General features: G+C 43.6%; 1 protein-coding gene across 7 annotated transcripts in view; it reads left to right on the top strand.

The window, feature by feature from the left end:
• The window catches only part of TBC1D1 (TBC1 domain family member 1), a 294417-nt gene that overhangs the window by 92134 nt on the left and 174539 nt on the right, over positions 1–27744 (top strand). Inside the window, exon 1 of one of the 7 annotated variants that reach the window (XM_040335143.1) lies at positions 23610–23805. The exons of the other annotated variants lie outside the window; for them this stretch is intronic. Coding sequence (XP_040191077.1) covers positions 23776–23805 — 30 coding nt within the window. The 5' untranslated portion in view covers positions 23610–23775. Of the gene's footprint in view, positions 1–23609; positions 23806–27744 lie in introns of those variants that run through there. 7 annotated transcript variants of the gene reach the window in all.

Here is a 27744-nt window from a genome sequence, read left to right as displayed (position 1 = left end):
GGAGTTAACCACAAGAGGGCGCTGAAGGGGTTATGTATGACCTAATATGTGTTTCTAACTGTAGGGGAGGGGTGTGGCTGTAGGTGTGATGTCATCGATTGTGTTTCCCTATAAAAGGGATGACCCGATCGATGACGGCGCCACAGTGAAGAACGGGGATGCTGTGTTTACACACAGCTCTCCCCGTTCTTCAGCTCCGGGGACCGATTGTGGGACTCTAGCGGCGATCGGGTCCCGGAGCTTCGGACCGGGTTGCAGGCCCGTGACCCACGGCTGGGCACTAGCGGAGGACGTACATGTACGTGCTTGTGCCCAGCCTTGGCATTCTGCCAGCGTAAATGTGCAGGAGGCGGTCCTTTACCACTTAAAGCCTGCCGCACGCCTATTTACGTCCACAGAATGGCACGTACAGGCAGATGGGCGTACATATACGTCCCTGCCTTCTAGCGGGTCGGGGGTCCGATCGGGACCCCCTCCGCTGCGGGCGGCTTACCTCGGGGAGCGATCCGGGACGACGGCGTGGCTATTCGTTTATAGCCGCTCCGTCGCAATCGCTCCCCGGAGCTGAAGAACGGGGAGAGCCGTATGTAAACACGGCTTCCCCGTGCTTCACTGTGGCGGCGGCATCGATTGAGTGATCCTTTTTATAGGGAGACTCGATCGATAACGTCAGTCCTACAGCCACACCCCCCTACAGTTGTAAACACACACTAAGTGAACACTAACTCCTACAGCGCCCCCTGTGGTTAACTCCCAAACTGCAACTGTCATTTTCACAATAAACCATGCAATTTTAAATGCATTTTTTGCTGTGAAAATGACAATTGTCCCAAAAATGTGTCAAAATTGTCCGTAGTGTCCGCCATAATGTCGCAGTCACGAAAAAATCGCTGATCGCCGCCAATAGTAGTAAAAAAAAAAAATTTTATAAAAATGCAATAAAACTATCCCCTATTTTGTAAACGCTATAAATTTTGCGCAAACCAATCGCTAAACACTTATTGCGATTTTTTTTTTATTTATTTATTTTTTTTTATTTTTTTTTTACCAAAAATAGGTAGAAGAATATGTATCGGCCTAAACTGAGGAAAAAAATGTTTTTAATATGTTTTTGGGGGATATTTATTATAGTAAAAAATATTGCATTTTTTTCAAAATTGTCGCTCTATTTTTGTTTATAGCGCAAAAAATAAAAACTGCAGAGGTGATCAAATACCACCAAATGAAAGCTCTATTTGTGGGGAAAAAAGGACGCCAATTTTGTTTGGGAGCCACCTTCGCACCACCGCGCAATTGTCTGTTAAAGCGACGCAGTGCCGAATCGCAAAACCTGGCCAGGGCATTTAGTAACAAAATGGTCCGGGGCTTAAGTGGTTAAGCGGTTAAAACACCCAAATATATATATCATTTATTTAGCAGAGCCCCTAGAGAATAAAATGTTAATCGCACTATATATGTGCAGCGGTCTTTTAAATGCAATTTTTTGGGAAATCGTGCACTTCGATGAATTAAAAAAAAAAAATGTAAAGGTAGCCCAATTTTTTTTATTGGGAGAGAATCGTGTTTTTTTTTTTTTTTTTTTTTATATTCCCACCAAAAAAAAATCTTGATTCTCATTTTAGCCAGAATGGTGCAGCTGCACCGTGAGGCCCACTGAGACTGCTCACTGATCTGGGGGCTGCTCTTTTGTATACAATGTACTATAAATACTATATTGCTTGGAAAGGCCGGTAATATCCTGATTCCCTGCGCTGTCTCGGAGTTGTACCTGTTTAGGGCTGGGCCGTGTGGGAGATGTTGGTCTGTGAATTCTGCACTGCCAAGGCATTTTGTAGACTTGAGAACATTGCAAGACTGTAACTGATTCAGCCCCTTCCTCGTCTAGTGAGCAGGTGTTTCCTCTTTCCATCTGCTGTACTTTATTCATATCATTAAAGGAGGAAATGGTCACAACATTTGTAGCTAAGTTATGTACTTTGTATTGTAAGATTACCAAAGTTACTAAGTCATTATTCTCATGCTGCTAGCATTGGTTATTTGAATGGGAAAGTACATCATATTTACTTTTTTTTTTACACATCTTCAATCACTTCCTGGTTTCTTGCCTAGGCAAATGATATCATACATCCCAGGAGTCTTCAGCAGAAGAGGGTTTTTTTTCAGCTAAGCACACACTCTCGAATGCATGCCTGAGGTAGGGGCAGATGGATTCCAGGAAGTAAATGCTGCATGAATCATTTGCCCTTCAAGATGGCCACCGACAGAAAAGCTATGGGGGGTGTTTTTCAAAGTGATTTCTCAACCAAATACAGCATGGAGATATGGGTGGGGGAGTTCTGAATATTAAAAATTAATTTAACCACTTAACAACCGATGACGTCATATGATGTCCTCGACTTTGTGCAGTGATATCTCACCGTCTTCAGCCGTCGATTCTCTGCACGATAAGAATGATCAAAGCGGCAGTGCCGCCACTTGATCGTTCTTAAAGGCAGCGGGAGTGGACGACGGCGATATCAGAACCAGGGTGGATTTGACTTAAATCGCTAGTAAAAAAGTTTGCTTTAAATCTTTTTAAAGAGCAACTGTCATCTCTGTCTTGCAGAGGCTCCTCCTCTAACCTGCTGTTGACTTACCGACAGTCCCATTTACTTTAACCGCCGCACACAGATGTAAGTCGGCAGAAGGGCTCGTACAGGCAAATGGGTGTACATGTTCGTCCCTTTGAATCTGCCACTATGTGGGTGCACACCGTCTGCAAAGCGTGCCCGTGGGTCCCGCAAACTCGATATTCGCCAGCGGCCTGCCATCGTGAGACAGAAGCTTTTCCCTGTTCTGCCTAGTGACATGACGGCGATCTACTTCTCCCTGTCATCAGGAGCAGTGATCGCTGGCATGTCACTTTGTAGCCCAGCCCCCCACAGTTAGAATCGCTCCCTAAGACACAATTGATCGCCCCTAGTGTTCCCTACTAGTGTCATTTTATACAGAAATACAGTAATCAGTGGCTATTTATTTATAGCACTGATCGCTGTATAAATGACAATGGTCACAAAATAGTTTCAAAAGTGTCCGATGTGTCCACCATAATGTCGCAGTCCCGATACAAATCGCAGATTGCTGCCATTGCTAATAAAAAATAATAAATGAATAAACATGCCATAAATCTATCCCCTATTTTGTAGATTACTAGAACTTTTGCGCAAACCCATCAATATACACTTATTGTGTGTGTATATATATGTGTGTGTGTGTGTGTGTGTGTGTGTATATGTATGTATGTGTGTATGTATATGTATATATATATATATATATATATATATATACATACATACACACACACACACACACACACACACACACACACACACACACACACACACACACACACACACACACACACACACACGTGTGTTTTGTATTTTTCAAAAATATGTTGGAATACATTTTTTTTTTTTTTTTAGATATTTTTTTGGGGGGGGATATTTTTGATAACAAAAAGTAAAAAATATATACAATATATTTTTTTCAAAATTTTCACTTTTTTTTATATTGCAAAAAATAAAAAAACACAGAAGTGATCAAGTACCACCATAAGAAATCTCTATTTGTGGGGGGAAAAAAGGACGTCAATTCTGTTTGGGTACAACGTTCCACAGCAGCGCAATTGTCAGCTAAATCGACGCAGTGCCGCATCGCAAAAAAAGGGGGTAAATTCTTCTGGGGCTGAAGTGGTTAATAGGACTTTTGGTGATGCGGCAGTGACACAACAAAGTGAGGGACGTGGCGGCAGCAGGTAAGTGGATGCCTGCTAACAGGCGCTGCCATGATGGATCTGAAATGACAGGTGCTCTTTAAATGTAAGGACTTATTCTTGCTGGCAGTTATAATCTATAATCTTTGCAAACCAAATAAAGTTTTCCTATTTACAATAATAAGCTGTCAGGTTAGTAAAACAGCGATATCAGAACAGATTCAATCATACAGTTTGTACTGTACATAGATTTGCAAAACAATGGGATAAAGGAATATTCCTAAACATTGTTTTATCTCATGGTTACTGTGATATTGTGTGAATGCATCAATGCAGTGCGTGTTATTTCAGCTTGCAGAGCTTGGATTCATTGAATGAGTTTACCAAAAATGTAAATATTGCAGAATTATACAGCCTCATGCTACATAACTAAGCTCCATTTCATGCTGAAGAAACTAAATAATGTATCTTAAATGGGAAAACTATTTGATAAAAAAAAAAAGAAATCTTATTTTTTATTGTTGATCTTTATCCATCCTGAAGATATTAGATTACTGTGGTTTCTGTAGCTCTTTGTAGTTGCCGGACTCTGAATGTTGTGATCGGGTTGCTGGGCCTGGCAGTGTCTTGTTTGCACATTGGGGGGGGGGGATTCGGAGATCTGTAATATTCCTGCCAGCAGCATTGGAATTGCTTTGTTTTGTTCACAAGACTTTCATGTCTTCCTGGAGTTGAGTCATTTCCTCACGCTTTGTAGGATGCAAACGTATTGGTTGGTCATACAAGTGAACATCGCAAGCAGGAAACAAATGAAGGAAATGTAACCTAGGATAAAGTCCTATTACTCCCCGGGGCTGATATGAATGTTTGTGTATTAATCACATGTATATTGTTTGTGTGTTATTTGGTCCTGAAAATCCAGTTGTGTTCTGCTGAGTTTTGGGTGAATTTCTTCTCTGAAATTGAAGTGGGCCGATCACATTAAACTGAGCAGTGTAATAACGGAGTGCGAATACTGCTTTATGGACGGCGCAGGACATTGCCACAAATACTCCCCGCTGTGTCTGCATTTTACTTGTAATTCATAAAATCCAGAGCGCCTGTTGTGTCCAAGGAGTGTTTTCTGCAGAATTCTATTAGGGTTGCACCGATATCCGTGTCAGGGACGATACAAAGCATTTTCAGGAGTATCGCTACACGTGCAAATGTTGTGATACCTTCAGGCTCAGTTCTTTCAGCAGGATTCCCCCACTGACAGCCGAGATGTAAAACATTAACAACAACATTATTATAATATATATTTTTTTTAAAGCCAGCAATTACCGTATTTATCGGGGTATTGCGCTCTCCCCTAATGTTGACCCTAAAATCCTGTAAAAAAACATTTTATTACATTTCACTGCTTACAGTTTTGGTCTCTTGCCCGGCGTCCATCGGCGGCCTCGTCTGGTCCGGCGTCCATCTGCGGCCTCGGTGGTGTTCTCCCGCGCTGTCTTCATGTCGAATCCCAGCTTCCCGCGCCGTGTTTGAATGCCTGCGCCGACATATACCGAGCGCAGTACACTCGGGTATATTCGGCCACGCTCGGCTTCTTGCGCATAAACGTCACAGAGCGTGACTACGATCGAAGCCGAGCCTGGCCGAATGTACCAGAGTGTACTGCGCTCGGTATATGTCGACGCAGGCATTCAAACACGGCGCGGGAAATGGGTATCGGCGTATATCGCGCACCCACGATTTTGCCCTGATTTTCAGGGCAAAAAAGTGCACGGTATACGCCGATAAATACGGTATTGGTTATAGCATATGATTAAGCACTAATTTATAGTGCGAAACGCGTCAGTTGTTTTGCTGCCGTGTACTGTGACTTGTAGGGCATTTTTCCTTTTTTAAATAAAGGCAACCATCAAGGTTTTTTGGAGTGCGGCTGTCCATTTATTTATTTATTTATTTATTTTTTCCATTTGCTGCCTTGTGCATTGCCAGCACCCTTGATTTCCTGAGACCATACTGATCATCCTAACACAATCCACCTGGAGCGGTAACTTTCTTTCCAGCAATTATTGGTTGGTGGGGTGTGGGGCTGTCGCAGCCTTAAAATGGTTGTAAAGGCAATAGTTTTTTTATCCTAATGCATTACAATAAAAAGCCATAATGTCCACGAGTGCCATCCAAAATTCTCCCTCCTGATTGGCTTAGACACAGCAGCGCTGCCAAAGTCAGCTAGCCAATCAGGGGAGAGGGGGCAGGGTTCTGTGTCTGAATGGACACAGGGAGCTGTGACTCAGCTTGGTTGCCCCCATAGTAGCTGCTTGCTTTGGGGGCACTGAACAGGAGGGAAGCGCCAGGATCAGAGAAGAGGGACCCAAGAAGTGGAGGATTCGGGCTGCGCTGTGCAAAACCACTGTAACAGAGCAGGTAAGTATGTGTCCCCCCCCCTATAAAAATAACAGACTTCACAATCACTTTAACAACCGATGACGCATTAATTTGTCAGTGGGGTTCCCCTGTTGCAGGGTTTGACAAACCCCAGGCGCCAGGTCGCAATTGCGGCTAGAATTAGCGACCTGCTGTCAGAATACAATGTCCCAATGGTAGAATGTGTGGGGGGGGGGGGGTTGTTGTGCTGCAAGTGAAAATATAATACTGCTGTAAAGTTGTCAGGAACCTGTATGCACTGCCTGCCTATGGTACTGGTAGCACACAATGTAGTTATGTCAGTCCTGTCTAGGGCACCTGAACCCTTCAGTCTGTCGATTTTCAATGAGAAGGCAGATGGCACAACATGCTGTATTGCTGAAATAGTGGCGTCCCCCTACCTGGCTGTTTAGTGTGGCAGATGTACATCCCAAACTGAAGAGAATTATGGAACTTGGAAGGTAAAAACATTTGTATGAGATGGATAGCTAAAATGTTGTCTATTTAGAAGTTTGCCTGGACTTTGTGACCAGAGATGTGTGCGTTTTTTTGTTTTTTTCCCCTACCTGTTCACCTGTCTTCATACTGTTTGCATTGCTTTTCACACTTTTTGAATCCTGGGAACACATCCTGCTGGCCTTGTCACTGACCCTCCTATATATTACATCACTATAGAGAGGGAAGACGGAAGTTCTCCCTTGCAGTGGGGCTCCATCTGTACTGCAAGGGTTAACTGCTCATCTCTGTCTGGGCACAGCAAGAGGTATTTTTACTTAGACCCCTTTCACACTGAGGAGTTTTTCAGGTGGTACAGCGCTAAAAATAGCGCTGCTATACCGCCTGAAAAACTCCTGCCCCAGCCTTCTCAATGTGAAAACCCGAGGGCTTTCACACTGAGACGATGCGCTGGCAGGAGAGAAAAAAATCTTCTGCAAGCAGCATCTTTGAAGCGGTATGTATACCGCTCCTTCCCATTTAAAACAATGGGAAACCGGCGCTAATACCGCCCACAATGCGCCTCTGCAATGCGCCTGTATTAACCCCTTTATGGGTGAAATAGGCTGTGTGATCCTGTCTTCTCTGATCCTCCCGTTTAACTGACTCCAGCCCATCTCTCGATAGAACAAAGCATTAGAAGTCAGGCTGCACATGCTCCGTTTGGTGTGTATTGTTAGAGGTTCCCCCCCCCCCCCCCCCCTGGCCCTGTGCTGATCACATGCACTCTCCCAATCGGCACTATCTAGACAGGATCAGGGAACATTAAACTCCTCCTACAAGCTTAAACAGGCAGTGATACCAGTCACAGGACTCCTATATACTGCTGATGAGAAAAGGTATTTAGCAGTTTATATTTACTAAAAAAATTGCATTTCCATGTTCTGTGGGAGACCAGATACAGTGAATGAGGTTCTGGGTTTAGTAACACTTCAAGGCTCCATTCATACCTCAGAAATTCCAGAATGGCGGGAAACGCAGGACAGGTTTGTGAGGCCATTACTTCTCAAGTGCCGCACATCACGCTGCAATTGCAGCAAAATCCCAACGCACAATGCTTGTTGCTCGAAAAGGAGCAGGAGCTTCTTTTGGGTGACTGCATCACAATTTGCAATTTGCTGTGATTGCAGCTCCATTTATCACGCAACTACCGCAGCAAAATCGCACTGTGATTGGGGTGCCATTAAGAAGTAATGGCATTGCAAACGCATCGCTTGTTTTGCCGCTATTCTGGATTGAGGTGTGATTGGACCCTAAATGATGAGTAACCACTAACCAGCATTGCCTGTGTGCTCCCTGCAGCTTGTCTTGCACCCATTTACTTGCTTACCATTGTTCTGTCTCTGTGAAGACCACTATCTTGTAAAAGCAGGACTTTGCTTCCTCATGGCTGTGAGCAGCACAGCAGTGACATCACCAAATTCTACCTTTTGCAAAAAATGGAATACACTCACATTAATAAAATTAAAAATAAATTGTGCACACGTTAAATGTTTGCATTGGAACCTGCAAAGCATTTCAACCATGATCAGTGCATTATGGGTACAATGTCCAGGATCCTGCAGACTGTTGCCCCAGGTCTGTATTGAGGTTCAGACCTGGAGGAAGTAAGGCCCCTTTCACACTGGGCGCAGGGGGTGCGCTGGCGGCTATTTATAGCGCCGCTATATTGTGTTTTTTACCGCGGTTTTAACCCCCGCTAGCGGCCGAAAAAGAGTTATACCGCCGGCAATGCACCTCTACAGAAGCGCATTGCCGGTGGTATAACCGCGGTTTCCCATTGATTTCAATGGGAAGGAGCGCTAAACACCCCGCTCCTTCACCGCTCCAAAGATGCGGCTAGCAGGACTTTTGGAGCGGTCCTGCTAGCGCACCGCTTCAGTGTGAAAGCCCGAAGGCTTTCACACTGAAGACTGCAGGGCATGATTTTTTCTGGTGGTATAGCAGCGCTATTTTTTTAGCGCTAAACCGCCTGAAAAATACGTCAGTGTGAAAGGGGCCTAAGCAGTGGTCTACAAGCAAAGTGACGTCACCACACTTGTACGCCTTTTGTGATCTGAGTCCCTCTGATATGATGGCAGGTGGATTTATAGTCTTTACATTCACGGATTTGAGTGAATGGGTAATGAAGCTACATACGGCTGTGCAAATTCTAGACCGGTATGTGGAGGCAGAAGGATAACACCATTCAGGGAAGAGTGGGGTAGTTTGAGGGTTGGGGACTGTGGAATGTGACCATGTTACACCCTATGGTCGGAAAGGGGGCCATGCTTTTAAAATCTAGCAGTCAGAGGTTGCAGAGCCTTGGATCCCACACTACAGATATGAGGCTGCAGGCACACTCGCATACCTGAAAGTGCATTGCTATTATTTTTATTTAATTTTTTATTAGGAATCCAGACAAAAGGTAAAAAAAAAAAAAATATTTCTTTCAGGGTACCACTTGGGCATAATTCACTTTTTATAGTTGTTGCCTTTGACAAAATAACACCTTTTCACTTTCTGCGTTCAGGTCCACTTTGAACCTTTGAAACCGCATCAACTTTTTTTATTTTCTTGTTCGAATATTTTGAGGAGTACTGATAGGCACCTCAACAGAGGATGTTGGAGGTACAATACTGTACTGTCTAAGGCCCCCAGAAGGACGTTTTGGGAATATATCCGGGAATTACCAGAGGGTTGTATCAAATCAAAATCCTATATCACCGAAAAATAGAAGGGGGGTGGGTGATTGTGGCCCCATGTTGTCACTGCCTAAATATAGGTAGACTGCATAGTGGGCTGTGGGGGATGGGGGTGTCGGCAGTAAGGAACGAGTTATGCTAGAGAGAGTGTGAGGGAAAGGGGTGGGGAGGGGATGTCTAGGAGCTTCTAGGGAAGGGGGCGTCAAAGGGATGAGGGGTCCCTAGAGAGCGCCATGGCCAGTGTAATCGGTAAGTTACAGTAGCAAGAGTGAGTTGTCAAAATCAGGATTCAGGTAGTGGATGATCCAAGGCTTTCCGCATTCGTCATAGGAGGAAACTTTGTCAAGATCGCCTCAAATTTTGGCGTGAACCATAAGCTTGTGTGATTCTTTGTTTCATCGCTAGGATACATAAAGAAGGGGATTCCATGCTATAGCAATGGTTTCTTTAGCTGCAGTGGTGATGAATAGTAAAAGCTTAAATTGACGATGGGTCAAAGACTGCTTCTTCCCTTTTTTTTTTTTTTTTTTTTTTTTATATATTTTAAAACCCGTATCTTTGTTTTTGTTTTTTTGCCATGTGTCCAATTAAGGAGATCTCCCTTTACTTCTATTCCTGGAGACCCAAGGAGAAGTGAGAGTGAATCCCCTCCCAGACAGTTGCCATCTGTAAGATTTTTCCATTTCTTTCACCTTCTATCCAAGGGACTACAGTTACCATGACAAATGGAGGGTGATTTTTTTTTTTTTTTTTTTTATGAGAATATCTGTGCCCCTAACCTCTACCTGCAGAGCCCAGGAAAGTGGGTCTCCTTCCTTGGGGCCATGTATTTGCGCATAGGTTTGTGCTCTCCCAGCACAGAGAGCTCCGGGTCTTGTACTTGCAGTGATGTGTGTGTGTGTGTGTGTGTGTGTGTGTGTGTGTGTGTGTTTTTTTCTTCTCTTGTGGAGATGAAGATGTATGCTATCCATCTTCCTTTTTATTTTAATTTTTTCTTTGCTAGAGGAGAAAGGTGTAAGAAAAGTGTGTGGAAAAATAATCATTAAAAACCCCAATATTTTTTAAATCAAATGGCTGGATCAAGGTTGGGTCAGGGTATTTTAGGTAGGATTAAACAAACAAGCATACTTTAATTCAGTAGGAGCGTCAGAGCCCATTCACACAGGTCCGACTTTGGATCCGACTTCAGGTCGCCTCAAGTCGCGCTGCATGAAGAAATCAATGTAAGTGAATATAGCTATCTTAATGCACACTACTGCAGTCGCTCCGACTTGAAAAAAGGTTCCTGTACTACTTCAATCCGACTTGTAGGTGACTTGTACCCATTGATTTCAATCTTGGCCTCCCACCCTATGCGATTGAGTATGGGGTACATCGTACCCCTACCCATTCACCTGGGGAGAAAAAGTGTCAAGAAAAAAACCCCACACTAGACAGGTTTTTAAAGTAATTTATTAGGCAGCTCCGGGGGTCTTCTTCCGACTTCTCCGTTCTCAGTCTTCTTTTTTTTTTCTTTCTCCCTTCTGCCGGTGCATTGCCATTAAAAGTGATTTGCCATGAAATGTGATGGTCCGCCTCCATCACATCCTATTGGCTCACTCCTGTCACGTGACATATTTAAACGTCATCAGTCTCAGCTAGGCACGGAGCTGGTATATACTGTTAGGAAGGAGAAGGCAGTGTGATATGCACAGCTCTGTGAGGAGCAGCCTGTGTTGCAGTGAGTGCATTACACCAGCGTGTAACAATGTATAGAAACCATGATCTCACACACATCTATAGGCTGCCTCTCCCCTCCTCCTGCTCTCAGGCTGTGTGGCCAGCAGCACGCACACACACACCATGGGCAGCCTGTATAATGGAGCAGCCTCCCATCTGCCTGCCCCCCTCTCCTCTCTCTTAGCCCTTTGAAGAGCTGCACGGGGGTTGACCTCCCTGGGCTGACCTCCCTGGGTGTGCGAGTAAGCTACATTTACTACTACAGCTCCGTGCAGCTTCAGCTATCACAGGGGGAGGAGATCCTCTCCCTATGATAGCCTAGCTGAGACTGATGACGTGTCTATATGTCACATGACATGAGTGAGCCAATGGGATGTGATGGAGGCGGACCATTGCACCGGCACCTCTACTATCTTCTTCCAGCTCTTTTATTAGCGGGGGCCGGTCTTCTTCCGACTTCGGGGGGTCTTCTGACTTTGGGGGGTCTTCAGACTTCTCTGCTCTCTTCTCCCGCTCTCCGGTTCTTTCTCCCTTCCTTCTGCCGGGCACCTCCGCTGTCTTCTTCCAGCTCTTTTACTGGCGGGGGCCCGGTCATCTGCGTTGCCTTCTACCCTCTTCTCTTCTTTGATGTTGACTCGCCGCTCCCTCCCGCTGTAATGCCCGGTGTTCGGTGCACAACAATTTATTTAGGCCTCTTATGATCGTCACATTCCCAGCATGCTCCGGGTGGTGACGATATAAGGGGTGAGGTAATTTATGTCGTCACCACCCGGAGACTGGGACTGTGACGTCATAAGAGGCCTATATAAATCGTTGCACACCCGGCATTACAGCGGGAGGGAGAATCGAGTCAACATCAAAGAAGGGAAGAAGGCGGCGCAGAAGACCGGGCCCCCGCTAGTAAAAGAGCTGGAAGAAGACAGCGGAGGTGCCTGGCAGAAAAGAAAAAAAAAAAACACGACATGGGTCTTCTTTCTCCTGACACTTTTTTCCCTCCCCAGGTGAATGGGTAGGGGTACAATGTACTCCATACTCATTCACATAGGGTGGGGGGCCGGGATCTGGGGGCCCCTTTATTAAAGGTGCTCACAGATTCCGATAAGCCCCCCCGCCCGCAGACCCCGACAACCAATGGCCAGCGTTGTCGGGAAGAGGCCCTTGTCCCCATCAACATGGGGACAAGGTGCTTTGGGGTGGGGGGGCCGCAGGGTGCGTCCCTGCTCCATAGCACCCACCACCCCATGTTGAGGGCATGCCGCCTGGTACTGCTCGGGGGCGGCGCTCGCTCGTCCCCACCACCTTTCCTGACCGGAAGGTGACTTTGCGTTGTCAGTCGCGCGGAAGTCGACTCAAGTCGTGCTGTGATTCATACTCAAGTCATGTCCAAGTGGCCTCCCAAAGTCACGCTGAAAGTCGTGTTGCCCCTGTGTGAATGGGCTCTCAGTATGTTTCAGGTAGAATATAAAGAAAGTAAAATGTGCACTATTTTTTCTGGGCTCTACTACAGGTACAAAAAATAAATAAAAAAACATACATATGTAGTATTGAGGCGATCATCGAGAGCAGGAGAATTTTATTTTGGACTGTCCTTTGGTGGTAGGATATGGTAATACTTTTGTTTGAAAACGAAATCGTGCTTGTGGGTATCTATCAACTGGTAGCATATCAACTAATATAAGTTAATATGTCATACAAAAATGAAATACCCCCCCCCCCCCCCACAGGTGTGGGACTTTTAAGGCAACTTGATGAGAAAATCGCAAAAATAGAGAAAAATTCATAGATTTATTAGAAATTTTGGTTTCAAATCTAATGGGTACACATGTCACCATGTAGAACCCAGGATTAAAAGTAAAAATCCACACAGTTGATAAAATTTGGAGGGGTAGAGTTCCTTTGTAATTCGACCGATGAGTTTCAGGATCTTGGTATCAACCCCTTCATCGGGGACGTTTCTTTTAGGAGAAATCAATATACATGACAATCTATAACAAAAAACAAAATAAAGTTAAGCATAAAGGACCAGGAGCAAGAAATGATCAAAACTTACCATATAGATTAACTGGCCAGCTTTTGTCTAACCATTGCTAGTGTGCTTAATGAAGTCCTGAACAGAACACTTCTACCATACATTGTGGTGACAGTGACACAGAAGTAATACACTCTGTCCTGTCCAGTCATTCAGATGGCGGAGTGAAGTTGTGTGGGTTGAGAGTATGAATTCAGGGGAGAATGGCGAGAGGTCTGGGGCATTGAAGATAGCCATTGTTCCAGGTGAAGGTTACACTTGTGGCTGTGAGGTGCAATGTTGTGGTTTTCTTTCAATAAAATTTAAAGTATGCTCTTCTTGGCATGACAAAGAAAGCTTCGGAGGAAGAGGGGGCGGCATTCAGTATTGGATTATAGCGGTTTGTGAACGTTCTTCTCCTAAGATTATGTGGAGATTGTCATTTCAGATCAAAGAAACATAATGGACTTAAAAAATAAATAAATGTAATGTGGGTCAAAACAGGCCGCGGTCAGGTCATGCAATGAAATGTATGTACTTTGTGATCTGTTTGTCGTGATTGAAATTGTGGTAGAAGCTAGGATGAATTTAAAAGTGGAACTAAAGGCTAATTTTTTTTTTTTTTACTTCCTGCGCTCAATTCACTAAAGAGTGTCTCATGAGCAAATTTGGAACAAATGTGTCGCGTGATTTAATTATCTCATGAGCTGCTGAAAATGTCAGTTGACTATCACCTCATGAGTTATTTACCTCACAAACTAAAAACACAAGATAAATACCTTCCATAAAATGGTGTTAAAATGAATGTAAACGATTATCTTGTAAAACGACTCATTTAGTTTAACCTCTTGGTGCCGAGTGCCCGCAAATATGTTGCCTTCCGGCAGCCGGGCCTTGGTACTAGGCAGCCGCATATTTGCCTGCAATCGTGCTGACAGTGCTGTGCCTAGAGCATGTGCCTTGCCTGCTCTCGACACAGCGACCGGTTTTACGGAAAATTCTCGATCACCATTGTGATAGCCAATCCCAGTGGTCACAAGCCCCCCCCCCCCTTTTGACGGGCTGGCGGTGACCAGCACAAAGGTATTAAAATAGAAATGAATAGATCTGAAAATAAAAAAACTCATGCCCTATGTTCTCTGGCTTCATCCGCTTGCTTCCGCTTCATCAAGGCTTTGTTGGAGCGAGAGCAACAATTCTAGCACTAGACCTCCTCTGTAACGCTCTAAACTGGTAACCTTTAAAAAATATTTAAATCGTCGCCTATGGAGATTTTTAAATACTGAAGTTTGGCGCCATTCCACGAGTTTGTGCAATTTTGAAGTGTGACATGTTGGGTATCTATTTACTTGGCGTAACATTATCTTTCACATTATACAAAAAAAATGGGTGTTAACTTTTAGGCTTCATTTCCACTGGCTTTTTTACAGCCACTTGTGTTAGCATTTTTACAGCTTAAAAACACCTGTCCATGTTTTATTTTGTAAAAAAAAAAAAAAAAAAATGCAGCGGTAGCGTTTTTGAGCGTTTTTTGAGCGTTTTTTAAAGTCTGGCGTTTTTACAGCTCTACTCTGGAGCTTCAGAACGCCCTGGTCCTGCGTTTTTTTTTACAGCTCAAAAACGCCTATGCCATTTGAAGCTCAAAAACGCCTATGTGGGCATGATGCCATAGAATAACATGGACAGGCGTTTTTTAAGCTGTAAAAAACGCTCAGAAAAGTGGCTGTAAAAACGCCAGTGGAAATGAGGCCTTACTGTGTATAGTTATTTATTTTATTTTTTTTTATTCCTAAAACGCCCCCCCTTCCAAAAAAAAACTGTGTTTGAAATATTGTTGCGCAAATACCGTGCTGGATAAAAAGTTGCAACGGTCGCATTTTTATTCCATAGGGTGTCTGCTAAAAAAAAACCATAATTTTTGGGGGTTCTGAGTAATTTTCTAGCAAATATGATTTTTACACGCAGGAGAGGAGTGACAGAATAGGCCTGGTATGGAAGTGGTTAAAGCAATATTAGACAACCCAGGCTTTTTTTGATCCAGCCAGGAAGTCTGTGAATTTTTTTTTTTTCTTTTAACCTCACCAGGCCATGCTGTCCATCAAAAGTGAACTTTTTAACTGACATTTGTATTCTCATAATAATTCTAAGCAGATGGCCAGAAACCCCCCCCCAATCAGTAGTCTAGTCCGCCGAACTCCCTTACATCACAGTGCACCCCCTTGTGCCGCTGCTGGGAAGAAGCTGGGAAGCAGAAAGCGCAGGATCTGGAGGAGGGCTGGAGTCGGTTGCCAGAGTCTGCTGAATGCTGGGACCAGGGGAGGCCAAGATGAGGGCGTGCTGCAGGTGCACGGAAGAGTTCAGGATCTGTAGGAGAAAGTCTGTCCTCTGCTGCTGAAATAGGGGCAGAGACCAGCCTCTGCGGCTGTATGTAGAAGCGCAGTATCTGGAGGAGTTGTTCTGTCCTCTCTTCTGCTTATTGCTTAAACAATATGGGACTGAGATCACAGGAGAGCTGCGAGGGCCACATAAAGTGGCCTAGAGGCCCGAATTTGGCCCGTGGGCCTTGTGTTTAACACAGGAATCCTAGAAGTTCACTTAATCCTTTTTATTCTTATTTTTTTGTGAAGGATATTGATTGCAATACTGTTTAACTAGTGCAGAAGCTATTCTGTGTTAAATATTATTATTATTATGACTTGGACCTGGATGAAGGTCAGATATTAAGGCCCAGTTCACACTGATGCGATCTGAAAGGCATAGATTTGCATGTCATCTGAAAATGCGTTGATGCAGTGTGATTTTGATCCAGGTAAAAAAAGGGTGCTGTACGAGTTTGGTGCTGGTGAGGTGCACATTTAATCTCCCTCTATGCCCAGTCCCCACAGAAATTGCATAAAATTGGAACCTATCAAAACGCAAACAGCAGTGTGAAATCTCATCAAATCAATTCAATGTGAACCGAGCCCAAGATCCATTTATGTGGGAATCCAGGTAATTCCCAACCGTTCAGAAACCGTTTCTTGTAACTATATGGATTATGAATATAGCTTTGGATGTAGAACTTTTTGTTTCATTTTGGATAGTGTGAGGGAGGTTTGTATCCTCCTGTTTTTGTTTGATCTGTGTCCCATTGGGGCAATTTCCCTTCACTTCCTGTCCAATATACATAACAACAAGTGAGGAAAATCTCCTGGTTGTAGAACTAGTGTCCCAAGTGGAGGATTTCCCCTTTATTCCTGTTCTAGTGGCAACCCAAAATGTTGGTGATGATGGTGCACATGAGGGTGAATCTCCCTAATTGGGACAGAGGCAGTGTCCTTCTCCACTCTGTCACATTATACGTTTTTGTCTTTTTAATTCTACTTTAATCATGTGCACGTTGCTAGGCTCATCTTTAAGATATTTCATTTGAAATCCATCATTGATCGTTGACTGAGCAGGCCCAGTTCCTGTTTTTAGGAAGGGTGCACTCTTTTATCTTTTGTATTTATGCAAAACAGTTTTTGCTGCTGCATTGGAGATAACCAGGGAAAAGCTTTTGTTATGTAATCCTTAAATATTCTGCTTCAGTCATGTGGAGAGGATTATGGACAAAGTGAGCAACAAGTAACTGCAGTTTTCTTCCTAAGGAAATAGTTCTGTCATGTGATTAAAGTACACAGAGTTTCTAAGAAACCTTGCACTGTGAAGGGAAGAGCACTTTATATACTAGTCATGAAAATGTTGGTATATTCTGGGGGAATTCCTTCTAAAACATCCATTTGTACATGTGCGTCTTGTCATGCGGCTTTGGACACATGCCTGATGAAGGGGTCCTGCGAGGCTCCGAAATGTTGCTTTTCTTGTAACTATGTGGTCGCTGAATAAAGTTCTGGAGCTCCATGGTGTGCTGGTGGCGTTTTCTCTCGCTCTGACCATATACGATTCCAGAAGGTGGTCAGCACCTACTTACACAGCCATTCCTTCAGGAACGTGTGCCCTGAAATCTTTGGACACATCGAGTCGCAGCCCATCAATTTCAGTGGAACCCATTTTACATCTGTCACTTAAAGGGGCAGCAAGTTTTAAAAGGTTCCTGCACTACTTTGATTCGACTTGATGTGTAAAAAGAGAGTGGAACAGTTGCATCAAGGTCGTACTCTAAATCACGAGCCTTTGGAGTTGCACAAGTGTGAACGGAGCCTTAATGACGCTTCTAATACAAGAGCAACAAAAAATACAACTTTCAGACATGGGTCTCAGAGCGTCAGGGTATATTGGGGTTCTGTCTGTCACCACCACATCTGATTTTGTTTGTAGCTGTAGAACTGATAAAGATTGAGACCCCTGACACAATTTCAGGGCAAACCCCATTCTGCCGTTTGACCCAAATCGTGAAAGTATGCAGAGAAATGAGAGAGAGCTCTGTTCATTTCGGTGCTCAGCCGTAGAGAGAAAGGGGCTGGACTTTTTATTGGTCTTTTATAAACAACATGACATCATACACATGAGCACAGCTGATAGGTCGGTCCATATAGTCTATTACACGCCCCTGTGACATCTGTTCTTGGCATACTGCACACGTTTCAAAAGTCTTTGGGGGCCATCTTTGTTTCTTTGGTGGATGGGGGCCATGGGAAGAGCTTTTTAGGAGGGGTTTGAAGACCTCTGTTTTTCTATTATTAGTTCTCTTCAAGCTGAGATGTACTGAAACTTTTTATAATCTGTCATAACTTCATTTAAGGATAATAATACTTGTAGTATAATCTCACACATACATATGTTTATCAAGAAATAAAAGCAAATAAAACAAATGGAAAATATAATGAAAGAAAGGCAACATTTGAGTAGCTCAGGAGGAAAGTAATCATAACACAAAAATATTCATTTTAGTAACTTCCATCACAGAACCACTTCTGATCCGTTGAAAAGTTGACACTTTGAAGGTGGGTGATAACAAAGTAGAGTGGTTGTCCATAGCCACCTTCTGTCTTTGTAGTGTTACCAAACCGACAATTTTGAAAAAAAAATACTTTTATTATAGTAAAAAGTAAAAAAAAATAAGTCACCAAAAAATAGATACCATTTTTTTTTTCCAGTTTAGGCTGATATGTATTCTACATATTTTGGTAAAAAAAAATCACTATAAGCGTATATTGATTGGTTTGCGCAAAAGTTATAGCGTCTACAAAATAGGGGATAGATTTATGGCATTTTTATTATTACATTTTTTTATTTTAATTTTTTTTAACTAGTAATGTCGGCGATCTCGGACACTTTTGACACTATTTTGGGACCATTGTCATTTAAACAGCGATCAGTGCTATAAATTGCCACTGATTACTGTATAAATGACACTGCCAGGAAAGGGGTTAAACACTAGGGGGTGATCAAGGGGTTAAAGTGACACTAACAGTTCATTATAAAAAATATAACAAACATGTCATGCTTGCCTCCACTGTGCAGTTTGTTTTGCACAGAGTGGCCCCGATCCTCCTGTTCTGGGGTCCCACGGCATCTCTCGCCGCTCCTCCCCGCAATAGATATCCCCCTCTGGGAAGCTCTCTCACGAGAGCGTTACCTTGCGGGCAAGCTCCTGTGTCATATATTCGGCACCCGTAGCCGCCGAGTGTATGTCCCGGCCCCGCCCCCGCGTTATTGGATTTAAATGAGAGCAGCGGGAGCCAATGGCTGTGCTGCTATCAATCTATCCAATGAAGAGCCAAGAAGCCGTAGAGAGAGTGATGCGGGATCGCGCCCACTGAAATTCGGCGCTCAGGTAAGTAAACCGGAGCGGCGGGGGTTGGGCCAGGGGACCGGACAGTGCAAGGTGTTTTTTCACCCTAATTGATGAGGGTCCATTAAGGTGAAAATTACGAAGGTTTACAACCCCTTTAAGTGTGTCCTAGGGAGTGATTCTAACTGGGGGGGGGCTACCACTGACATGACAGCGATCACTGTTCCCGATGACAGGGAGCAGTAGATCCCTATCATGTCACTAGGCAGAACAGGGAAATGCCTTGTTTACATCTCCATGTTCTGCCTCTCCGTCTCACAATCGCGGGATGGCGGTGAACGTCGAGTTCACAGGACCCGCAGGCACGCCTGCAAGGCAGCAAATTCCAAGGGACGCCAATTTGCCTGTATGAGCCCTTCTGCCGACGTAATTGTGTTTTGTGGCGGTCGGCAAGTGGTTAAGGGGTTAATCCTCTGCATTGTTACAAAAAAAAACTCTTTGGTCCTCTATGCATAGATCCTTCCCTCCTACATGGTCTATCTGGGGAAGGTCAGCTAACACACAGGGTAGCCAACCTGCACATGCTCAGTTGTGTCTTTTTATGCTGGAGAGAGCATTTCCTTGTTCTCAGAGCTAGCCAGGTCACATGATATTGACATCACACATGTGGGCATGTAAATAGGCTATAGTGGAAATCTCCTTCTACCTGAACAAAGCTCTGGACAAATGCTGCCGGTTATCATGTGACCATGGTATACAGATCAGTCAAAAAGGTATATAGTGGCAATATTTTAATGTAAAAAGATTTATAAACTGTGGGAGGGCAGGTTAACAATTTTCATATTACTGGGTTTATTAAATTAAAGGAGAAGTACAGCCAAAGCTCATTTGGCTGTACTTCTCCTGTGGATCACAGGAATACAGTTCCTTCTGCACTCCTGTGACCCCATTTCTTTCTGTATTTACTGTGCAAGCAGCCAAGGCAGAAGCTGGTTAAGAAATCAATGTATGCATATGGAGAGTGAAAGAAGCTAGGATATAATAGGGGGTGTTCTGTAGTCCAGCAGGCAGGGCTGATTATGCTCCTTGGGAGTTCAGAGAAGCAAAGCACTATTGGTTAAGCCAATTGGCACACTTTATTTTTGGCAGATGAACTATTATCTTTCTGTATATGAAGGTTTTAGGGGATAAACATAGGGGTATGTGCATGGCTCGAAAGATTTTTATTTAAGTTCTGCTTTAAACATTCCTCCTCCCCACCTATGCCACATTTGTGTGTGTGTGTGTGGGGAAGAAGAGAGTGGGTACCTAGTTTTGACAAGTACCCCCTACCACTTTCAGCCAGACCGCCTATGCAACCCGAACAAAAGTTCTCCTCTCCCTTTCCCTCCCTGCAATATTCTGGGACACGTTACAGGTCCCAAAAGATTACCCTACCATTAGGGAGGTGCAACACAACTCGCACCCGTCTGTGAAGTGGTGCCAGGGAGAGGAGAGGGAGAGAATCGAGGGTTCGAGCGCCCACATTGCTGAATCATGGGAAAGGTGAGTGTGTGTTTTATTAAAGGTTGTAGCTACACTTTTTAAAGCTGCTGACTTTTAATAAACACAAAAGACTGGAACTTTTTAATTTATTTTTTTTCCTTTTCCCTAATGTACACTCGGATGGCATTTTTATTTATTTTATTTTTAAATGGCTTATTATAGTTTAGCTTCACATGAGAAATGGACACCGTTAAGCCAACCATAGAACAAGTGATTTGTCTTACCTGCAACTACTTGTTGATGGGGGAATCCTTCCCGTGGAGCCATTGTGTTTTCCCAGTGGGAGGGCGGGGGGAGCCATCCCCGCTGGGAGAACAGAACACTGTGATTACTTCTAGCAGCTTTAAAATCCGACAGGCTGGTTGTACGCTGCCCATACATGTTTGAAAACTCGGCTGATCCAAGCGGAACCGGCCGAGATTCAAACTGTCTATGGCCAGCTCAGCAGGAACCTTGGCTGGTTCCGATTTGAATCGTGTATGGGCAGGCTGAAAGTACCAAGTTGATCCATCAACCACCCGTGCTTGCAGGAAATAAATTCGGTCCGTGTATGGCTAGCCTTGGTTACATAGGCTGATGTTGTTGTTTCAACAGGTTTGGTCTAATTATACTTGATTACACGTAAGCAAAGCCAACTCGAATGGTTAAACAAAAAGCAATTACATATGTTAATCTGGTGTAAATTGTACCCTTGTCTATCCTTCCTACTCTTTGTTTGCAGCTTATGGTTTGCTGTGACATCATATTCCTCTTTTGTCTTTCCTGGTTGATGCAGGATGCAATCTACCCAGAACTGATCTTTCAGTTCCTGGTGTGTGGAATCCATCACTGGCTAATCTGAAGTGTGTGTGTGTGTGTGTGTGTGTGTGTGTGTGTTTTGTGAGATGCACACACACACAAAGTGAGTACACAAATATTTTATTTCTTTTTATGTAACAACACTGAAGAAATGACACTTTGCTACAATGTAAAGTAGCGAGTGTACAGCTTGTATAACAGTGTAAATTTTCTGTCCCCTCAAAATAACTCAACACACAGCCATTAATGTCTAAACTGCTGGCAATAAAAGTAAGTACACCCCTAAGTGAAAGTGTCCACATTGGGCCCAATTAGCCATTTCCCCATCCCTGGTGTCCTGTGACTCGTTGGTGTTACAAGGTCTCAGGTGTGAATGGGGAGCAGGTGTGTTAAATTTGGTGTTATCGCTCTCACTTCAACATGGCACCTCATGGCAAAGAACTCTCAGAGGATCTAAAAAAAATAATTGTTGCTGTACATAAAGATGGCCTAGGCCAGTGATGGTTAACCTTGGCACCCCAGATGTTTTAGGACTACATTTCCCATAATGCTCATGCACTCTGCAGTGTAGTTGAGCATCATGGGAAATGTCGTTCCAAAACATCTGGGGTGCCAAGGTTCACCATCACTGGCTTAGGCTATAAGAAGATTGCCAAAACCCTGAAACTGAGCTGCAGCAAGGTGGCCAAGACCCATACAGCTGTTTAACAGGACAGGTTCCACTCAGAACAGGCCTCGCCATGGTCGACCAAAGAGGTTGAGTGCACGTGCTATGTGTCATATGCAGAAAAGCAGACTATGCAGAAAAGCAGACTAAGGACATGGATTAAAAAAAAAAAATGTCCTGTGGTCTGATGAGACCAAGATAAACTTATTTGGTTCAGATGGTGTCAAGCGTGTGTGGCGGCAACCAAGTGAGAACTACAAAGACAAGTGTGTCTTGCCTACAGTCAAGCATGGTGGTGGGTGTGTCATTGTCTGGGGCTGCATGAGTGTTGCCAGCACTGGGGAGTTCATTGGGGGAACCGTGAATGCCAACATGTACTGTGACATACTGAAGCAGAGCATGATCCCCCTCCTCTCTTTTGTAAACTTGGCCGTAGGGCAGTATTTCAACATAACGACCCCAAACACGTCTCCAAGATGACCTTGCTAAAGAAGTTGAGGGTAAAGGTGATGGACTGGCATGTCTCCAGACCTAAACTCTATTGAGCATCTGTGGGGCATCCACAAATGGAAGGTGGAGGAGTGCAAGGTCTCCAACATCCACCAGCTCCGTGATGTCGTCATGGAGGAGTGGAAGAGGACTCCAGTGGCAACCTGTGAAGCTCTGGTGAACTCCATGTGCAAGAGGGTTAAGGCAGTGCTGGAAAATAATGGTGGCCACACAAAATATTAACACTTTGGACCCAATTTGGACATTTTCACTTGAATGGGCCGCTGTCTCCTCTCTGTTCAATTTCAGTACAGCTGAGGCTGCAGAGAAAGGGACTGGAGAACCTGTCCTCCGTCCATTTCCATGTCTCAAAGGGGAGATGTCAGGGGTCTTATAAGACCCCTGATATCTCACCAAAGCCCCCCAACAGGGCTAATTAAAAAAAAAAAAATTGCTATTAATAATAAAAGAAAATGAAATTGTAAAAAATAATACAAATTAAAATAAAAAACACACTGCTACCGTCCACTCCCTCCCCCCCCCCAAGAAAAAAAGTGTAAAAAATAAAATATATAAAAAAAAAGAAATAAAAAAAAAATAGGATTGTAAAAAAAAAAAAAGACACGTGTCACTGTGCCAAGTATTAGCGAGTACTTTGGAAAAAAAGTATTGGTTCTTGTACTCGGTCTTAAAGTGATATTGGGACAACCATAACGTATACAAGCTGTCCACTCATTAATGTACATTGTAGCAAAGTGTTGTCACATTTAAAAGATATAATAAAATATTTACAAAAATGTGAGGGGTGTACTCAGTTTTGTGAGTGTGTGTGTGTGTGTGTGTGTGTGTGTGTGTGTGTGTGTGTGTAATCGTGGAATAGATCCTGGTCGCAGGCTGCAAGACGTACAGTGGGGTTTATATTTTATCTATCACATACAGTGGTGTGGTGTCATCAGGGGTCATAGATAGGCAAGTAACTGTGACTCCGCTCACCAGAGAGGTATCTGAAATACTGATGGATCCTTTAAATTATATACCTACTGATTATTAATTTTCCTTTTTTTTTGAGGAGATCGTATGTTTTGAAAAGTTGTCTTTTACTTTCAGTCAGTTAAAATGTGCAAACCTAAGCACCCCAGGGTTCTGTAGCGTGTTACAGACTTTCCCCGGCTGTGTTGTCTCGCTTTCCTGAGTCATGTAAAACACTTTCACCTTCTGAATGTTTGAATTGTGAACAGGCGGAATCTGCTGTGAAAACTTGCTGGGTCAACTCTTTTCCCCTCCCCGCTCTCAGACTGGGATGTCTTACCCACAATGACATCATGCTGGCTGCTGGCTGTGGGAAGTCATCGCTCAGCTGCACTCACAATGGGACTCGGAGCCTTCCTAGCAAACTCCATGGAGCCTGCAATCCCAGGCTGGTGCCCTTCTGTCTTCAGCCGGTCTGCGTAGCGTGGGCGATGTGCCTTTGTGACGGCTAAAATGTCACCTCTGTTTAGCTGGGTGGCGAAGGTAAGCACGAGCAACCTAATACACTATACAGGGGTGATAGTACAAGTGCAGGGCGCAATGACTCATTCACTACTTAATCACACCTGGGTGACTGCGCAACCAGTTTATTCAGCAGTTTCTATTGGTCAGGAAGAGAAAAATGACATGCAGCTCTGTACTAATTCAGGAGGTAACATGTTGATGCTAGTTCTTGTATTAGGCGCATTTGTTTTATGGTGATTAATGCTGGCCATACATGGTTACAAAATTGTATAAAAAAGCGCTCAATACGCTCAGTCGCTTAACTTTCGAAGCGTCAGTGGGCTGATTTTGATCATTGAAATGCAGTTTTATGGCAAAAAACCTAAACATCAGATGAAGTTTGAGACTAAATGATCAATTTTTTCTAAACCTTAGCAGTGGAATCTGTTCAAAAGGGTTTGAAATCTACAGCGCACTCGCGTGTTAAAATATAACCCCGGATTGTGTAATCGATTGGCGGACAATGTACGGTTTTATGTTCTTAATCGATATGTCGATAATTGGGTGACCTATATAATGATGGCGTCATTGCATGCACGTACGACGGACGTTTTTTTATTTTCTAACTGTATATTGCCAGCATTGTTTAGAAATGTATCTATGCTGGAGATAAACATGGTAGAAATTCAATAAAAAAATATGCAATTTAATAAAGATCTGTTATTGTCTATAAAATCATTCAAGCGTCTTCAAAAGTTTGCTGTGAAACTGAATAAATCTATGCAAGGTGTGTGTGTTTTTTTTTTTTTTTTTTATATATAGGTTTATGAGTTTCCAGCATTTGCAAAGTTTATGGCTAGAGAAGAGCATGTTAATACATAAAGCTGGCCACGTGATATATGAACAGTGTTTAGGTTTCACCTCCATATTATATGGTTTTGGTAAATCTAAAGGACATTGTTTAGGAATTGCATAATGTATGGTCAGCTTAACAATCGTCTTGCATTTGGGGATGCAATTTGGTCTTTCATGTGACTGTATTCTTTAGCTAAGTTTGTACAATTGTGTGTTCATTTTAACCCTATACATAGAGGAAGTTGAACATTATACAATGAGGAAGTTGGACCGAGTATTTGCATGCAAGGTAAGTAGCAGGGACCTCTTTATTTGTGGTTCTTCTTCATCTTTTGTATGCTAAAGCTCCAGCTATGTAACAATCCTCTGCTGCATCTAGCAACCACAGTGCATTAACTGGGCTTTTGCCCGAGGCTCAGGAGCTTCCCAGGAAGGTGTGTTAGGTATGCAGCGTGTTGTAGCTTCATCCAGGCTGCCTGTGTTCAGGTTGTTGGACATTAGACACACTTTAGTAAAAATCCAGATCAAATTCTTTACCATGAAACACACTTTGTGCCAGGAGAAGCGTTGTGCACTGCTCGGGATATATATATATATATATATGTATGTATGTATGTATGTATGTATATGTGTGTGTGTGTGTGTGTGTATGTATGTATGTATGTATGTATGTGTGAGAGAGATATATATAGATATATATATATATATATATATATATATATATATATATATATATATATATATATATATATATATATATATATATATATATATATATATATATATATATATATATATATATTAGTGTATATGTTTTCCGTTACTGTAAACTATTGCAAGCAGCATAAGTAAATAAAACTTCAGTCTAAATCTAATAAAACTTGCATCAGTTGCACAGATTGCCCTGTTTCCCCAAGTGACGCTTCTCTAGGGGTTATCTTGCTGGAAACGCACACACCTGCCTGGAAGGTTGTCTAGAGGTAGATCTTTGTATGCTCTCCACATTCACTTCTGTTTTCTAGTACAGTTGGGATCGTGAATTCTGTCAGTAACAAAGAGATTGTGTCCACAAAGTCTTTAACCACTTCACCCCCAGAAGGATTTTCCGCCTTAATGACCAGGTCATTTTTTTTTTTAGATACAGAACTGTGTTACTTTAACTGCCATTTGCACGGTCATGCTAAGTTGTACCCCCAAAAAATGCGCTGATCAATGTATAAATGACACGGGCAGGAAAGGGGTTGGCACTAGGGGGCGATTAAAGGGTTAACGGTGTGGAGGGTGGGCTCACTGGAACAACACCAAGATCGCTGTTCCTAATCACTAGAAACAGCAGATCTCCATGTTGTCCCCTGTCAGAGTGGGGATCTGCCTTGTTTACATAGGCAGATACCCGCTCTGCCTCTGTACCACAATCATGGGTGGCGCTGGACCCATGCGCGTGCTCCCCCGGCGTGTAGGGGGGGCGTTCAGTTTATGTACGGGTATGTTGTTTCGCACAGCTGGACCGCCCTGCTGCAGTATGTGGGCGGTCTGGAAGTAGTTAAAGTGATACCAAACACACACTGTTTAAAGGGGTTGTAAAGGTAAAAAAACAAATTCCCTAAAATTGCTTCCTTTACCTCAGTGCAGTCCTCCTTCACTTACCTCATCCTTAGATTTTGCTTTTAAATGTCCTTATTTCTTCTGAGAAATCCTCACTTCCTGTTCTTCTGTCTGTAACGACACCCAGTAATGCAAGGCTTTCTTCCTGGTGTGGAGAAAGCCTCTTGAGGGGGGAGGGGGCGAGCAGGAGTGTCAGGACGCCCACTAACACAGCTCCCATCTCTATCTGCAAAGTAGTGTGTCCCCTGACTCTCTTGCTCGCCCCCTCCCCTTTCAAGAGGCTTTCTCCACACCAGGGAGAAAGCGTAGCATTACTGTGTGGAGTTACAGACAGAAGAACAGGAAGTGAGGATTTCTCAGAAGTAATAAGGACATTTAAAAGCAAAATGGAAGGATGAGGTAAGTGAAGGAGGACTGCACTAAAGTAAAGGAAGCTATTTAGGGATTTTTTTTTACCTTTACAACCCCTTTAATCTACATTGTCCCTTCTATTTCTGTATATGGATGATGGCATTGTAATTATTTTTCCTAATGGATATACAGCTGTCGCATGACCTAGCTCTTTGGTGGCTGTATTCGTTTTCAATTTTTATAACTCTATACATTTTATACATTAAGGTGAAAAAACTTCTGGCACTGACCGGCCCCCCCGTGTCCATTCGTTCCATTGCCAGAGACGCTCTCTTCCTCTCTGCCCGGGGTTCTCGACTCTTGAATATATTGAAAGCAGCGCAGCCATTTGCTCCTGTTGCTGTCAATCAAATCTAATGACACTGGGGCGGGGCCAAGTCCAGCATTCTGTGTCTATGGACGCAAATGCTGCACTCGGTAGCGCGTCCGCAAGATAACCCCCCCGGGAGAGTGCTTCTCCTAGGGGGGTTTACCAATGCTGGGAGGAGCCACGAGCGCCGTTGGGGGATCCCAGAAGACTCTGATCGGGGTCACTCTGTGCAGAACGAACTGCACAGTGGAAGTATGATTATATTATAAAAAAAGGGGGGGTTTACAACCCCTTTTAAGAAGACTCGGGGGGACTCAGACTCAGCTAATCTTTGCGATTTAGCTGTGGGCAGGAAGCCCAATTGAAAACAATGAGAGGCTGACTGCTGCTATCTGTACCTGTTTGCATGTAATCATTGATTACCTGAGGATGATTGGCCCTGGGCACAGACCGCCTGCCACAAGGGCAGATCATCACAAATCGCCCCATTCACAAGTGTACATCGGGCCTTCTTTTTTTACCTGGTAATCCTGCAAATAACTCCATTCCTGTCTGTGTCACCCCCTCCATTATATTTGTACTTTCCCCATCCCCAAGCTGCTCCCCTGATATGGACTACAAACCTTCATCTCTATTACATGATGAGAGAAGGCAATTGGTGGTTTTATGGAAGGAAGATCCTCTTTGGTGCTGTTCCCTGCTAGTGACGGGGACACTTAATTTCTGGCAAGATCAGCTGGTTCTTTCTGAACTTGCTGAACACACTGTTGGGTTGGGGGGCAAAAAGAAAGAAAACT

Source organism: Rana temporaria, chromosome 1 (assembly GCF_905171775.1).
Source record: "Rana temporaria chromosome 1, aRanTem1.1, whole genome shotgun sequence".
NCBI classification, from domain to species: Eukaryota; Metazoa; Chordata; class Amphibia; order Anura; family Ranidae; genus Rana; species Rana temporaria.
Note: the sequence above shows the minus strand (reverse complement) of the source record. Positions and strands in the feature narration are given on the sequence as shown.